At 46.3% G+C, this 16,954-nt stretch overlaps 1 protein-coding gene and 1 long non-coding RNA gene across 4 annotated transcripts in view; one reads left to right on the forward strand and one right to left on the reverse strand.

Annotated features, from left to right (window-relative positions):
* The first annotated feature begins 280 nt into the window (after positions 1–280).
* LOC147999403 (uncharacterized) lies at positions 281–15,809 on the forward strand. Of its 3 annotated transcripts, XR_015644054.1 has the most exons (5): positions 458–632; positions 12,881–12,964; positions 13,001–13,089; positions 13,584–13,836; positions 15,616–15,809. It is a non-coding gene; the product is annotated as an uncharacterized LOC147999403 (long non-coding RNA). The 3 variants fall into 3 exon arrangements; XR_015644052.1 differs by lacking the exon at positions 15,616–15,809 and having other exon boundaries at positions 281–632; positions 13,584–14,156; XR_015644053.1 differs by lacking the exon at positions 15,616–15,809 and having other exon boundaries at positions 401–544; positions 13,584–14,156.
* The window catches only part of Tbc1d9 (TBC1 domain family member 9), a 101,106-nt gene continuing 90,519 nt past the window's right edge, over positions 6,368–16,954 (reverse strand). The window contains 5 exon segments of the mRNA NM_001415072.1: positions 6,368–8,409; positions 9,903–10,006; positions 10,093–10,167; positions 13,212–13,298; positions 14,534–14,599. Coding sequence (NP_001402001.1) covers positions 7,693–8,409; positions 9,903–10,006; positions 10,093–10,167; positions 13,212–13,298; positions 14,534–14,599 — 1,049 coding nt within the window. The 3' untranslated portion in view covers positions 6,368–7,692.

The following is a 16,954-nucleotide window of genomic DNA, read 5'->3' on the forward strand; positions in this document are numbered from 1 at the left end:
GGTCCTCCCACCTGCCTGGCCAGCACTTTGCTGGCAGCGCTGTCTAGGTTCTCTACTTGGTTTCTGAGAGGGTAGCTGCTGCCCTCTTCTGCAGAGGAAGCCGAGCGGGTCCTCAAATGCAATGCTCTGAGTGAGCTGCAAGATCCTTCAAAGGTCAAAGGTTGGCCTTCCCGCGTTATGCGCATGATTACAGAATTTGTAGAGGAAATTTTGCCACAGCTTACCACTGTGGTTCTCAGTGAGCCGGAGGTGGTCAGGGAGGCCACCAGGGAGCGTCTGACTGAGTGCTGGCCAGCACACTGATGGGAGCGGGTTGCTGTTGGCTGCAGAGGAAGGCTTGGTGACTAACGTGGTTTATTCTGGCAGAGATGTAGCTTTGGCAGGTCCTGGGAGGAGGGTTGCCAGCTTAGAGTCATAACCTCGGAGGAAACTACACGGCAAGCTGAAAGAAAACCCTGTGGAAATATTTAACGGCAGGTAACCTGGGTTGTTTGTGGTGCCTAAGGAGTCCAGCCTGGAGCAGGATCTGTCCAGCCTCCTCCTGGTAATATTTCCATCACTCTTATCCAGAGCTCTGTTTCCTCTTCTGCCCCAGTTGTCTGCAGCATGAAGGGGTGCGGCACGCCAGAGAAGTAAGACTTCAGCTCGGATGTATTTCATGTGGGCTTTAATTCTAGTCCCAGGGAACTTCCTTTAACTCAGCGTTACCTCTCCTGGGAGAGTAGAATGGGTGTTATGGGCTTGCGTGGGACACGACAGAACGGACAGAACTGGAGGCCCCTGTTTGAGTCTTCCCTGTGGCAGACACAAGGGGGTGAAGTTCAGGTGACATCGTGCTTGCCTGGCACACACATGACACACTGGGAAGGTAGAGGCGGGAAGATTGTTCTTGGCTGCATGCTGGACCGTTAAAGGGAACCCTTGGGGTGTGTGTGTGTGTGTGTGTGTGTGTGTGTGTGTGTGTGTGTGTGTGTGTGCGCGCGCACTCGTTGGTGCATGAAGGTTGACTATCAAAATTGTACAAGGCTATCAGGAAGATGTGTCATAGTCAGAAGCCACTGGATTCTCAACTCACGGAGATTTTTTGTTTTTTAAACTAAAAAGCAGCTGGACTTGTCCTGTTGGGCACCCCAAGGCTGGTCAACCTTCCTAATTCTGACTTCCTGATACAGTTCCTTACGTTGTGGTGATTCCAAACCATAAACCTCTTTTCATTGCTACTTCAGTGATGGTTATGTTGCCATTGTTATGAATTGCAACGTAGATCTCTGTGTTTTCCCATGGTCCTGGGCAACTTCTACGGAAGGGTCGTTTGACTCCCACAGGGGTCGTGACCCACAGGTGAGAGCTACTGGTTTAAGTGTGGGCATCGATGCTCATCAATAAGGTGAATGGATGATAAAAAATGTGTTAGATTTTTATTAAAAATGAAAGATTTAATAAAAAATGAAATTACATAATTTGCAGCAAAGTGAATGGAGCTGAAAAATATTAAATTAGGTAGTCCTAACTCACAATTAGAGCTCAGCTTCTAATTATACACATGTGTATCTACGTGGCAGAAATTACGTATAGAGCCAGAGACTAGCTAGCAACCATGACAGGGAGGGAAGAGAGGATTAAGGGAAGGAGGTTGGGGAGTGAGGTGTAGTGGGTTAGGCTTTGAGCTGTTTTAACTGACATCCCAGCCGATGTCCCTTGTTACCTGTTTCTCCTGGCCATGCTCACAGCCCATCTCCTCTCACGTCAACTCCTCCTCCTCTGGTCTCTTCTCTTCTCCCTCCTGCTGGTCTCTGCCTCCAACCCCAAGCCTGAGAGCCTTTGCTTTCCCCCTTTCTTCTGCCCAGCTCAGGCTGTAGGCATGCTTACTAACCTATCACAGGTTACCTGGGAAGGCGAGGTTTATACAACAAAAGCTGGTATACATGAGGAGCTGCTCATCAACTTGGATTACAGAGTCTAGCATTTAAATGCAAGCAGCATCAGGCCGACTCCTTACAGTGTAGCACAACACACGATATAAAACTGGAAAGGAAGTGGGGGGTGGGGTGGAAGCTTACACGCCATGGGGAAGAACAGGCAGATAAGGAGGAGAGGGGGGTGGGCCAACAAATATTACATATTTGATGTAAGAGGGCTGAAGAGATGGCTCAGTGGTTAGGAACACTGACTGCTCTTCAGAAGGTCCTGAGTTCAATTCCCAGCAACCACATGGTGGCTCACAACCATCTGTAATGAGATCCGATGCTCTCTTCTGGTGTGTCTGAAGACAGCTACAGTGTACTCATATAAATAAATCTTAAAAAAGAAAGAAAGAAAGAAAGGAAGGAAGAAAGGAAGAAGAAAATGACCTAAGAAAACCTGTTACTTTATATGCTGACTAAAAATTAAATAAAGCCAGCCTGTGAAGTAGAGTATCAGACTATTCACTGCATAAAGGCATTTGCCACACAGGCTTGGCAACCTGGATATGATTCCCGAAACCTATGATGTGGGGGGAAAGTTCGCACCTGAAAGTTTTTCTCCAACTTTCATATAGTCTGCCTGGCATTTGTGCACCCACACTCAAACATACACATCATACACACACCAATGTGTATGCACACACAAGCACATACACACAATGATAAAAGATAGAATGAGGTTGAAAGTTTGACTTATAAATAAAGTTTGACATACAAGAGAGTAAAGGGACATGTTAAATATGATGGGTTACTGTTACCTGCTTGGGCCCATCAGCAGCTACAAGGCTGAGCTCAGTTGTGTCGCTGACACTAGGGGTACTGTGGACTCAAGGAAGAGAGGAAGAAATGGCGACTGGCTCGGTAGCTAGACGTGGATATCCTAATTCCGTTTCTGTTGCTTTCATAAACAATCCTGACAAAACCAACTTATCGGGAAAGGGGTTTGTTTGTCTCAGCTTTCTGGGGAAGTCAAGATTGGAAGAGGACATGGCTGGTCATGTCACATGCACTCAGGAGTAGAGAGAAATGCATGAATTCATGCTTTCAAGTCAACTAACATTCCCCACTCTTACAGTCCAGAACCCAACCTAGGGAATGGTGCTACCCACAGTGGGCAGGGTCTTCTCACATTAAGATAATCAGGACAAACGCACAGGTCAACCTGCTCTAGACAGTCCCTCACCGAACTCTCTTCCCAGGTGATTCTAGGTTGTGTCAAGCTGAGGAGGGAGACTAACCACCACAGTGGGCCATTTGCAATCAGGAGGTACTAAGAATGGTGCCTGGGTTCAGGTGTCAAATGGATACTGACTTTATTAATTCGGCGAAATGTTATGGAGAGAAAGCAGTGTTAGCTTTGGGGGGGTACATGTGATTCAGGCAGGGAGAGCAGATACTTTTTCTATTTCGTTATCATCACAGGTGTTAACAGTGATTGGAACACCCACTCTCTCTGTGGCACATTGAGGAGAGAGCCGTTTTAGGGGGGAGGGGTGGGCTGAGAGACATTGGAAGTCAGTGGTACTCAGAATCGTAAACATCACAGTGGGCTTGAGTGGGCAAGTCCCAGGAAGGGAGGTTGAGCAGATCTCACAGCGCCATCACCAGAAGGCAGGTGGAGGAATGCATCTTACAGGAGGCACGGGGGTATCTGTGCTCACAGATAACCATTAGGGGAACCCAGAATGTTAGGCACACAGGGTTGTTCCTCCAAGAGTTGTGCCCAGAAGGCTGATGTGGACTTGTTTCATAGCCTGGTGACGTTTGAGCTGTGAGGTCAGATCCTCCCCGAGACCCTTATCGTAAGCTTGTTTTACTCAGTCTACAGAACCTAACCTCTGTGGACCTTACAAGAGTTTCAATGTAGTCATGTCTGATCTGCAGTTAGCATGGTGTGTTCCCCAAGAAGATCTATGAACGCCTGTTATGCACATGGAATTGAGTCGCCCATCCCCAGAACCACTTTCACCAAACCATGCCATTAAATAAATATGCCTAAGAGAAATGGCTCGGAGTCAGACTTCTGAAGTTTGAACCCACACCTGTTTTACTGAGTGGAACTGAACTGCCTCCTTGCTTCCCGTTAAGGTCAGAGACCCCCTGGCAATGGCTCTCTGAAATTAGCAAATCATCCAGATGCAGGCAGGGAAAGGGGTTTCTCAGGTCGTTCTGACACAGTGATAAGACAGAAACTGCTCCAGGGCTGGGGGCTCCTCCTCGGGTAGTTCTTTACAGGAAAACCCCAATACCAATCACCGTTATGTAGCACACTGTTGCCAGGAGGGAGAACACTATGATGTGCCTGGAATCAGAAATCCAGCTCACAGCAGAGTTGTTCAGTCAGATGAGGGCTGCCCTGCTTTAGTCTTCATTCAATTGGAGGGAGTCCCTTCCCCCATCCCTTGGCTGTGCTGGTCAAGTGGGGTCAGATCTGAGACTCTTTCTTGAGGTATATTTAAATGATCTTTACAGAGGCAAACCCATGGGATTATGGGGCAAGAACCTTAGAGTTAATGTCAAATACTGACTCAAAATGACTCAGTTAAATTCGAGTCAAGGGGCACTGAAGTGTCCGGATAAGGACTAGACATGGGGATTTCTGCTGTTTTGACATATATAAAACAAGCATTTAAAATTCTTTTTTTTTTAAATTGTGGCATGAGTGGAGGTGCTCTGAGGTCAGAGGACTTGGATCCCCTTGGAGCCAGAGTTACAGGCTGCTTAAACAATTATTTATTTTAGAAATTATAAGTACATACATCTTTCCTCCTTTTGTTTCCTCCCTCCTAATGCTCCTATAAACACCCCTCTGACCAAATTCATGGCCTCCTTTTTTCACTAATTGTTGTTACACACTCAGACATACACATCAACATACAAAATACACAAGGACAACTCGTTCAGTCTATATAATGTCACTTGTGGGTTTTCAGAGCTAACCAGTTGGTACTGGAGAACTGATTTGTGTGCTCTTCCCTGGGGAAGCCTATTCCTCCCTCTCAGCACTCCTGAGGCATCCTATAGGCCAATTCAAGCTGCCCGTCACAGGGGCAGGGAACAGAACTCTGATCCTCTGAAAATGAAGTAGACACTCTTAATTGCTAAACCATCTCTCTAGCTCCAAGCCTTTAAAATGAGAACTGTTATGTGGTTGTTTGAATAGGAATGGTCCCCAGACTCATATGTTTGAATGATTGGCGGCAGGGAGTGGCACTATGAGGAGGTGTGGTCTTGTTAGGCGTGTCACTATGGAGGCGGGGCCTTGAGGTCTGAAATGCTCAAACCTGAAGACTGACATGCTTTCCCAACAGGGAATAAACCTCTGAAACTGTAACTCTGAAACTGTAACTCAACCCAAATTAAATGTTTGCTTTTGTGAGACTTACTGTGGTCATGGTGTCTCTCCACACCAATGGAAACCCTAATATAAATTATCTTACATATTTCAAATATTCTTGGAGTGCACTGTATTTGCTTTTTAAGAAATGCTTCTCAGCTCTATCCATTTCCTTATCTCAAACTATTTGCTCATAAAGTTTTACTTATTAGGAACGGTTGTCTGTTGTAAAAATATAAAAAATATTTTATCCCCAACTGGGTCTGTCACCGCAGTGCCCAAAGGTATCTGCTAGATACCCGGTCTGAATCAGCAGAGCCTCTCACCCGCTCTGCTCCATCCCCTATCACACTGCCGAAGGCCTCTCTCCGAGTCTGGCGGCCATCTCTCTACCTATCCAGTTCCCAAGGCAGGTTTCCATGCCAGAGACACACGTCCCAATTCCTGGGCGGCCCAGTGTCCCTAGTCACCACACGCTTTCTTACACTTAAATCACATAAAAGAACACACAACACAATAACCTCTGATCCAATTGATAAGGTATAATTGCCCCCTAAACATACAAAGCCCAGTATCACCCATCCCTTAAGAATATTCATAACAACCTGTAAAGGTACAGCGTGGGATCTTTTTTTTTTTCTTCTGGAGCTGAGGACCGAACCCAGGGCCTTGCTCTCTACCACTGAGCTAAATTGTCCTGCCCTGGCTTCTCTCTTTGGTGTCTTCCCTCTCCCCCCACATCTCTTCCTCCTTCCCATTCCAGTCTCCTCCTCTTCCTTCAAACTTTTCTCCCACCCACCATCCTTCCTTCTCCTCCAATGACAGGCCTCCTTCTATCCTGCCCCTCACCTGTATTTTACAAATTCAATGGGGAGAAGTTTCTGGTGATGTCACCTGACTCCTGAGTACTTGACTAGGCAGCTGTCCTTGGGGCAGTGGAATTAGCATCAAAATACAGATAACTCCAGGGCAAACCACAACAGTTATCTGCTGATAGTTTCCCTACAAAACTGTCAAAGAAACAAGGTACAGCCTCAGGCAGAAACTCAAGCACAAAGACACCAAGCCATATCTGAAGTATTTTATTTGTTCACATTTATCCTAGTCGAGGTTCATAACTACTTCATTTGACAGTTTAAAAATCATTCTGTAAATAAAATAAAAAAAAATCACAGCTGGGACAGTAAAGAAAGGACTCGGTATGTAATAAAAGAAAGGAGTGTTGGAAAATAACATCGGAACAAGCAGGGGTAACGTGGACATGATTGTGAGGCTGAGAGCGGAGCGGAAAGTCTCCCAGCGTCTGTAACGAACAAAAACCAAGAGCAGTAAACAGAAATAAGAATTCAAAGTGCAGGCGTGCGAGCTTTGATGGCCACGCCCCTTCAGGAGCCAGAACATCCATTCTGCCATATAAAGTGACAGGCTCTGCTTTAAACACTACGTCATCTTGCAGAATCCCTTTGCGGCGAACGTAACCTCTATAGTGACTTAATGGGAAGTTGGTCATACGTGATATATAATTTCTCTACAGAAAATATGGAAGTGGTAAAGACTGTTGTTTTAATTTTATTATAAGTATTTTGCTGTATTTTCAATGAGTAACAAGCATAAAAACCCAGTACGAGAAGTATCAGGACTTCTGGTTCTTCAAAAGCAAAAACTGAAAAAAAAAGCTGGATCCTGTGTCCTGGGGCCTCTCTGTGTTCACATTTGGTTGTCAGATGGATTGCATTGTCACCCCTCCCCCACAGCTAACATAAATAAACAGAGCAAGTTGTCAATGTCCACACTGATCAAATGTGTCCTTCCAGCATCATGTAAAACGATTAATATTTTCATAACCACCTGAAACCCAAACGTGTCCCCCTTGGAGGGGGACCAGCGTAGAATATGATTTTTTGGATAGAGAATTTTTACGAAATATATTTCAAATCTTAAAAAATAGTTTTAAGTCTCACTAAAGTACTTCGAGATTTACCCCCAGCTGACAATTCATTTCCTTCTAAAAACAGTCGTGCTCACGACACTCCATTTTCCTCCCTAGGTCTAATTTTATCTCAGAGCATGGCTGACTTTATTAGCGTCGAACAGAGCTATTTTCTTACTATGGATACAGCAAGAGTACTAAGTTATAATACACATTTCAATGACGGTTTGGTCTTTGGGGAGAAATCACTGAATAAACTAGGTTCTGGTAGCCATGCCTCGTAGGCAGACTGTTAGTGCCTCACTTTGGGGTATCTATTTTTCAACATTTTTCATTGTGTTACATTATGAAAACACTAGGCTTTTTAAGCCAGGACTAATAAATATTTAATTTAAAAGGAAAGAGTCCCCCCACCCCCCAACACAGACAGACATAAAAAAAATCCTTGGCTTCCCTTCGCATCAGCCTGACAGGGCAGAGATGTCGTAGTCACTGGCTGAGGTGAGGGGCTTGCCCATCATACGGATATTCTTCGCACTGGTGACCCTGGTCATCATGCACACCGGCTTGTCAAAGTACCTCACGAGAGCAGGCTCCGTCAGGAGCGAGGCTAGGAACTGCTCGAAGGTAATGGCCCAGTCCCGGTCCAGGCTGCTGCTCCTGGGCAGGGCAGCTCTCCCCTGACTGCTTCGCACCAGGACAGTGTCCTCCCCAATGTCCTCACAGTGCAGTTTGTCCTCCTCGTGGGAGCCGGCACTCAGCACCGAGTAGGATGACATGGAGCTGTCGTCCTTGGTGTCGTCATCGGAGATCAACATGGAGGAGCAGGCCCCGTTGTCCCTGGGTGAGGAGTCCTCTAGTTTAATGTCCTCCATCTGTCCTCCCAGGGAGTGCTCCTCCCTGTCACCCGCCAGGCTAGCTGGGAGTGGGTCTGTGGATTCCACCACATAGGACTGGCTGGACCCCTTCTTGGGGAAGAGCATGCCGGGGATGGCCTGGCTGCAGGGTGGTCCAGGAACCGCATCTTCCTTGGCGGGCTGAGTAATGAAGAACTTGCCGACCTCTCCGATCTCCAGTAGGAGGCTGGTCACCGCAGCCGTGGCGTGGTACAGCTCCTGTTCATTGGGGTCTTCACTGAACATGTTGTACATGGTCTTACAGAGCTCGATAAACTGCCCCTGGAGAATGAACAGGGAAGGTGAGGTGCCAAGGACAGGGACTACACAGCTGTTTAAACTATGACCCCAGGAAATGGCCTACAAAGAAGGGATGAACTACTGTTATGGCCTCTTTATTAGTCTCTGTCTCTCTGTATCTCTCTCTCTCTCTCTCTCTCTCTCTCTCAATTTGAAAATTTGAACCATCCACAAAAATAGCATTGAAATGGTTACAGCCTTCACAGACTCATGACCAAGAGGTGAGGATGACCATGGCAGAGGCTGGGGAGATCGCTCAGTCGGTCTTCTTCTCCCAAGAAGCCATATTTTAAAGGGGGAGGGAAGGTGAGGTAGCGTGCACTTCCTGTCTCAGCATCAGAGCATACAGAGACAGATGGACCCTTGGGCTCACTGACCGGCCAACATTGCCTACTCAACGAGCTCGGGGCCAATGAGAGACTGTCTCAAAACACAAGTGGGTGGTTCCCGAGGGAACCTGATAGCTGAGGTTGCCCTCTGGCCTCCATACGTGCACCTGCGTTTGTGTCTCTGCACATGAAGATACGCCCCTCAAGCACAGTGGATAAGCAGGGCTGTCGGCATGGACCACCAAGCTAGGCACCACATCGCCCTCCTCTCTTTCTCCTTTATTATCTTTTCCTCCATAGCTGAAGACTATTAAGGAAGCATGGAACTCATCGCTCCTCACGTCTTGGAAGTTAGACTTTCCCCAAGGTTAGCTATAATAGTGTCTCCCATGACCTCCTCACTTCCCGGTGCAGAGCAACGCCTTTGCGCTTAACCTGGAATCTCAGCTGGAAACTCACCATTTCGTGACTATGACCACTTAAACCACTCCCCCAGTACACGTTAGCATTCCAGGACGCTTCTACTGCTGAGGCAGTAGAACTTAGCTTCTGATAGCTGAGGGTGTCCTGACAGTTGGGGTGGAGCGTGAGTAGCCTCCAAGCTGAGTACTCTGCTGCTCAGTCTTTCTTTTAGGAGCAGAATTTTGATGCAAAAGAAATGAATCCAAGTGGGACTAGAGATGTAGCTCTATTGGGAGCGCTTGCCTGGCGTGCGTGAGGTCCAGGGTTCAACTCCCAGCACTGCCTAAACTTGATATGCCGGGCACATGCCTGTAGTGTTAGCACTCGGGAGGTGGAGGCAGGAGGATGGAAAAATTCAAGGTCATCCTCAGCTACATAGTCAGTCGGAGGCCACCCTGGACTACATTTTAAAGACATTAAAAAAAAAAAATCCAAAGGATGGTGGTGGTGGTGCACACCTTTAATCCCGGCACCCAGGAGGCAGAGACAGGTGGAGCTCTGTGAGACAGCCTGGTCTACAAAGTGAGTTTCAGGAGAGCCAGGACTACACAGAGAAACCCTGTCTTGAAAAACAAAACACAAAACAAATCCAAGTAGAGGAGTTAAGTGCCCCCCAAGTCCCCGCAATCTTTTGGAGATATTTTAATCTACATTTACACATGGCTGGAAAGAACGGTCTCTTACCTGATTCAACTTGGGCAAATCTTTGGCATTTTTTGACTTTGACTTATTTTCTGCAGTCCAGAGTTTTAGATAGTGGCGGTTCTCTTGAGAATTTGCCCTTTTCCCTAAAACCCAAAAGTCAAAAGATGAGCATTCGTAGATCAGGAAACAAGAACAGCACCCTGGTAAACAGAGAAGGGGACACCTGTACCTCTGTCCTGCTTCAGACTCACGGTGACGAAACCCTCATCAGCACTCTGCTTGCCTCTGCTGTCCAAGCCAACAACTGTGAGAGAGCATTCAGAAGAAAGGGTGTTACCGTATAACCACCAGCTTAGTGTCAGGAAACAAAGATTCTGCAGGCAGGGCGGCCTGACTTAGCAAACAAATTTTAACACTGGCCGGGCCTGACTTAGCAAACAAATTTTAACACTGGCCGGAGAGACGGCTACAGTAACCATTGAGGCTACAGTGCTCTTGCAGAGAGAGACCCAGAGTTCGAATCTCATGAGCCACATCGGGTAGCTCCAAGTGATCTGATACCTTCCAGCTTCTACACTCACACACACACACACCCATAAAAACAAATCTTTATACATACAAACATACATATACACACACATACACACAAACATACATATACATACACATACATGCACACGAACATACATACACACATACACAAATATATACATGCACATACATATACATACATAAACACATACACACAAACATACATACATGCATACAAACATACATACATATGTACATATATATACATACTTAACAGCATTCCATGTCAGATAATCGGTTGGTCAAAGTATATTTCTAATATCACATGATGTATATTATACTAAACAAGTTATTTTTTAGAAATTTGAATTTCACTGGACATATTTTATCTGACAACTCCACCTCTAGGTGAAGGATGGCCCCAGATTTATTTCTCACAGCTGGGGTGTATTGCACAATTAAAAATTAAAAGGATGATGTCATGCAGTCAGTAGAAGCTACTGGAGATGGCGTTGCTTCTCTAGCACATAAGCCGCCATGCCTCCATCCTGTCTGAGATCTTACAACCTCAAGTATTTGCTGTGACTTGAAACACGATCAAGAACTTATTCTTTCAGGAAAATGGAACTGCTAATAGACGCAAGAGAACTTGTTTTATTTTTCTCATAATTTGGCAACCCTAAAATATGATTTTGAAGAACCCAGTTGCAGCTGTGTTTTCCTCTTGAAACTGGACACGGAAGGACACACAGACACCGGGGGGGGGGGGGGAGGACAAGAGTTACAAACCCCTCAGACGCTGATGGGGTTGGCTGGCTGTGAGTGTGTCCTGCACTTCCTCCCCTAACCCAGACGCTGCTGGTTTTCCAGCCTGCCTTAGTAGCTTTTTAGTGAGAGGGACAGAGAATCTCTTCCTGCTTCATAAAAAAGTAATAGAAAACAAATAGAAACCCCTAACGTTTAATGAGTGGTGAACCCATGCTGTGGCTATTTTGCAACCATTTAAAAACTAACCTTTTTAAAATTATTCTTTATCCTTTTATCCATTTAAAAACGGATTTGTTTTCCACACTGTGTATGAGATTTATTATTGAGCATAATTTGATGGACATAGGATCAGCACAGTGGGAGCCATTTGTCTAGGGGGCTACAACCAGTGATAAGTTTCACCCCGTAGCTATCGGGGAGGGACCTCTCCCCAGCTACCATGTCTTAAAATTCATCTGCGTTAAATTGGTTAAGCCATACTCTTTGGGGATCCTGGGCAACCAGGAAACTTGATCTTGGTTATGTGAAAGGCCTTTTCCCTAGGCCCCTAATGCCACAGTTTGGTGCAGAGGAACAGGGTAACCTGGCTAAGTGAACCCCGGGCACTGTGGCCTGGGGGCTTCTCAGTGGCACTCTGCTTGCTGTCTGGAGCCTGTCAGCCCTGGCACAGAAAGTCCTGTTGATGCAGGTGACATGGAAAGCTGCCGTCTTTGCTACAGCTCTTTATCACGTGTTTGCTGGCACAAGCATAGGTGGCTTCCAAGGCTTAGGGACGTAGTTCCTTAAACTCATCTGACAATGTGTGGTCACAGAGTGGGACTTCATCAACTTCTTCCATACCAAGTCAGAGATTCAATTTTTGTATCAGAGACATCTTGGCAGAAGGACTTAGGGTACAGCTTGTTCTGGTAACACAGTAACATAGGTGTGTGTGTGTGTGTGTGTGTGTGTGTGTGTGTGTGTGTGTGTGTGTGTGTGATGGTGGGATTGGGAGTGACCCATGGATAAGAGATTTTTGGTGGGCATCAGAGGAAATGAGGTTTTCAGAAAAAAAAAATCCTAATGACATCATCTTCTCACTGCCTTTTAAGGAAAATGATAATTAACGAAGCACATATATGTGTACACACTTTTATTTCAGAGACTAGCATCTAACATAACAGTAAAAAGGGGGCTGGCAGGCCGAGCTCATTCCTGCGGCCAAGCCTAATGACCTGACTTCAGTCTCTGGGACCCACATGGGGAGAGAAGCAGACTCCTGCAAGTTGTCCTCTGACCTCCAAACATGCTCTGTGACATACATGTGTATGCGCACATGTGATAAAGAAATGTAGAGAAGCCTTCCATGTGTGAGGACCTGGATTCGGTCCCCAGAATTTTAGCTAAACCAAACTCAGACGTTTCTAAGTAGCCAGATCCATTTTTTGATGGTAGACGGAGGGGCTGGAGAGATGGCTCAGCGGTTAAGAGCACCGACTGCTCTTCCAGAGGTCCTGAGTTCAAATCCCAGCAACCACATGGTGGCTCACAACCATCTATAATGAGATCTGATGCCTTCTTCTGGTGTGTTTGAAGACAACTTATATATAATTAATAAATAAATAAATCTTTAGATGGTAGACAGAACGTTACAGGAAAGAATGGAAAAGCAATATCTCAGGACATGAATTATTGTGTGAGTAAGATTTTCAGCTTATCCTGTGTATTTTAATCTATAGTTTGACACATCTAGCAAAGCAATAGGGATTCTGGAATTAGAAAAAAACGCTCCGAAGAAGACATTCCACAGTGTGACTGTGACCGTGACCACTTCAGAAGCATGGTGACCACTTCAGAAGCATGGTGACCACTTCAGAAGCATTTGCATATGAGAAGAACCCTCTCTAAACCGAGCATCTAAGAAGGCCAGGCCGGTTGACATGTGAAGGTCTGTATTAGGCAAACCTACTTACATACTTGTTAGACTGACTTTGGAGTTAAGTCTTCCCCCAGTCACAGCAGGCTCCACAGGAGACAAAACAGTCCCCGTGGGGTGGGAACGTCACCTACCATGTGTGCATTCTGGGGTGATATCTTCAAAGAAGTACTGGGTCGCTTCAAAGGCAGAGTCGGGCTCGTCTTGATCGCAGGATGGCTCTGTGGGAGAGGGGACAGAGATACACGAGGGGTTGGCTCCTCGCTCGGGAAATGACGGGGAGGATGGAGATACGAAGTTGGCAAAGTGGGGTGGAGGCCGGGAGGCCCTGAAGGCTTCGGTGGGGTCACCTTGGCGTTTCCTCTCTATTGGGACAATTTCCCAAAGACGTTGAAACGATACTTTCTGGGTCGATTGTAGGACATTCGTGGCAACTGAAGCCCACATTCATTCCCATCAGGGATGTGAGTGATAATCTGCCTTTGTTTTTATTTTGAACTTTTTAGTGTTCGATAGACCTACCTCAGCTGAGACCGGGCTTACTTAAAACTGAACTCCAAGCCTCAGCGACATGCCTGGCTGTTCCTTCCCATATCAAAACTGCCACTCAGAGGACTGAAGGAGCCAGAAGTAGAGACTTCTGTGTGTGTGTCATGTGTGCAAGGAAACCTACAGAAACAACTAACCTGGCCCATAGGGGCCCACACTGACTGAACTGCCGACCAGAGAGCATGCGTGGGGCGGACCTAGGCCCCCCGTGTAAGTAACAGCTGTGCAGTTCCGTCTTCCGTCTTCATATGTGATTCCGAGCAGCAGGAGCAGGGGCTGTCTCTGACTGTTGCCTTCCTTTGGCTCCCTTTCCCCTAACTGGGCTGCCTTGTTTAAGCCTCAATAGGAGAAGATGTGCCTAGTCTCTTCCTGCAATTTGGGATGCCAAAGCGGGTTGATATTCATGGGAGGCCTGCCCTTTTCTGAGGAGAAAGGGGCAGGAGGAATGAAGGGAGGATAGAGGGGCAGCTGTGATTAAGATGTAAACTAAATAAATAAATTAATGGGAAAACCCCTGCTACCATATGCTACCAAAGGCCTGCTGCACCCTTTCTCTTGGAGACAGCTGTGAGGCGTCAATGAGCTCATTTCTGAGACAGGCAAATGACAATCAAATCAAGGACTGCATTCAGGAACTCATGCGAAGTAGCAATTCAGCCTGGCCTTTGAGGAAGAGTGAATGATCGATCTAACATCTAAACAGGCAGAGAGACGCCGCTAAAGGAAGAGATGTGCAGCCAGGTCCTGTGTGCCAGTGTAAACGTGTACCATCAGTGTGCATGCAGTCACATCCTATGTGTCAGTCTACATGCAGATATGTCCTGTGTGCCAGTGTGCATGTGTGCCAGTGTGTGTGTGGCCAGGTCCTGTGTGCCAGTGTGCATGCTGCCTCTTGTAGTCCACTTACCAGGCAAGACGTGCATTTTGTACAGGAGTTTGAGTTTCTCTGTGAGGTCCCCATGGCACGCAGCACCTAGAAATTGTGAAAGAGTGAGTGTGAAATGTGTCTTGTGAGTTAGGGACACCCCTGCGCCCCCAGAACTAGCAAGTTCTTTTCTTTTAAAATATAGTGTGTGTGTGTGTGTGTGTGTGTGTGTGTGTTTATAGTTATATAAGTTAAACCAAGACATTGTGTAACAAAAGTTCTGCCCGGGACCTATTTTAGTTAAGACTCTCAAATCAGGAGGCTTGGCTTCAAATGCTTTGTGCTTAACTGTGCACTACAGAAGGGTCCACCTCTCTTTAACCTCAGTTTCCCTTCTGTGAGGTGAAATTGTGACAGAAAATAAACCAGTAAACGACACTAGGACCACACGACACATACGAGAACTACATATATTCATTCATGCATAGATTTTATAACTATATATATTATAACTTAATTTTTAATGGGAAAGACCCTAAACCTGGGCCATAACAACCTAAACAACTAAAAAATCAGAAATAAATGAAGAGTACATATAAGATTTACTCCAAATTCCTTACTTGAGAAATCCTTTCTCAATGCTTTTGAGCTCCCTGAAATACTTGTTTTAACTTGTCTAGCCTTCATTTTAACTTATCCTGCCTCAGTAAGGTTCAGTCAAAAGAATCCTGCCTCTCTTCTTAAACTCTGAGCCACTCCTGGAACCAGAAGAATCTTCTGGAAACATTTACCTAAGTCTGTAACTGGAGATGAACCAGTTCAGGAAGAGGGAAGAGAGGACTTGGAATCCCTTAGGGCTCTTATCTACAGACAGCATCTATGCTAACCCTGAACCGATGTCTCTTGGTGCTGCTCTGGAAGAAATGTCTTCTGCTCAGGAAACAAAGGGCAGGCTTTTGGGCTGGGTAACCTCATTGACACCATGGATGCATGGAACAGCAGGCACCATTCAGTTGGTTTTGATGGTGCCTAAAAAGTGAAGTCTTAGGAAGTGGCTGAGCTTTCGGTTTTTGGCTGTTTGATGGTTTGAATATGCTCGACTCAGGGAGTGGCACTATTTGAAGGTGTGGCCTTGGAGGAGGAAGTTTGTCACTGAGGGATGGGAGCCAGTCTTCTCACAGCCTTCAGATGAAGATGCAGAGCTCTCAGCTCCTCCTGCACCATGCCTACTGGATGCTGCCATACTCCTGCCTTGATGATAATGGACTGAACCTCTGGAACTGTAAGCCAGCCCCAATTAAATGTTGTCCTTATAAGAGTTGCCTTGGTCATGGTGTCTGTTCACAGCAGTAAAACCCTGACTAATATGGGCCATCAGTGGGCAAGTAGATCATACTGTGACCTGTTGGTGTCACCCCACAAGGCCTGCTTTGAAAGTTGACCAACAATATGACGGTGCTGTTGGCTTTTGAGGGGTGAGTAGATCATAACAGCGCTGTCGTGGAATTGGTGTCCTTCCTGAAGGGACTCGAGGGTGGCTTCTTGTTCTTCCACCACACGTAAGTACATGGAGAGAACTACCCACCACAGAGTGGAATGCAGTGCTCCCTTAATCGTGGGCCAGTCTGTCAACTGTGGGCAACGCAGTTCTTTTGTGTAAAAATTACTCAGACAAAAAAGCATTTTGTTAGAACAGCTAGAACTGACTGAGACAGGTGATGGTTTCTCTCAGTGTGACAGTCACCGCACAAACTATGCCTGTGGGCTGTCAGAATTCAAACCTGAAGTTTGCAAGTTTGTGCTTCAGGGCAAATCAATGCATGCATAGAAACCACTGGATCAGTACCTGACATGAAAAATATTGTACGACTGTTAGCTGCTGCCATTAATTCTAAGGGCTGTTTGCATTGTGGATGTACTTTAAGATCCTCCATATGGGTCTATCCCAAGTACGTGCACAAGGTTTCATAGGATTGTGACAATAGACTTAACCTAGGAAGACTTCCCAGGTAACACCCTGCCAGCTTCCTCTGTCCTTCCAGACGTTATTCCTACAGAGGGAGAGTGCTGCCTGGAGCCGGCACTGGCTCTATGCCTAGTCTTGGATCGTTGCCTGGATATATCATTTCAAGCACAGGATGCAAGGCACAATCGGTGACTACAGCTGATTGTCGGTTTAATCGGACCTAGAATCACCTGGGCATCAAGGAGTTTCTAGATTAAGTTCATTGCGATTGCAACGTACATCCTAGATACGAGTGCCACCATGACGTGGCTTGGGATCTGAGCTCCAGCATTTATGCCTCTGCTCCTGACTGCAGGTGACCAGGCAGATACTTCACATGCTGCTAACACTGTCCCCACTCTGGTGGACTGTCCCCTCAAACTGTCAGCCAAAACAAACACTCCCTGCTTCAGTCGTTAGCCATTGTTACCGGGGTGAGTAAAGGCATGGCTGCACGA

The sequence above is a fragment of the Rattus norvegicus genome, chromosome 19 (genome assembly GCF_021556685.1).
Source record: "Rattus norvegicus strain SHRSP/BbbUtx chromosome 19, alternate assembly SHRSP_T2T, whole genome shotgun sequence".
Lineage (NCBI taxonomy): Eukaryota > Metazoa > Chordata > Mammalia > Rodentia > Muridae > Rattus > Rattus norvegicus.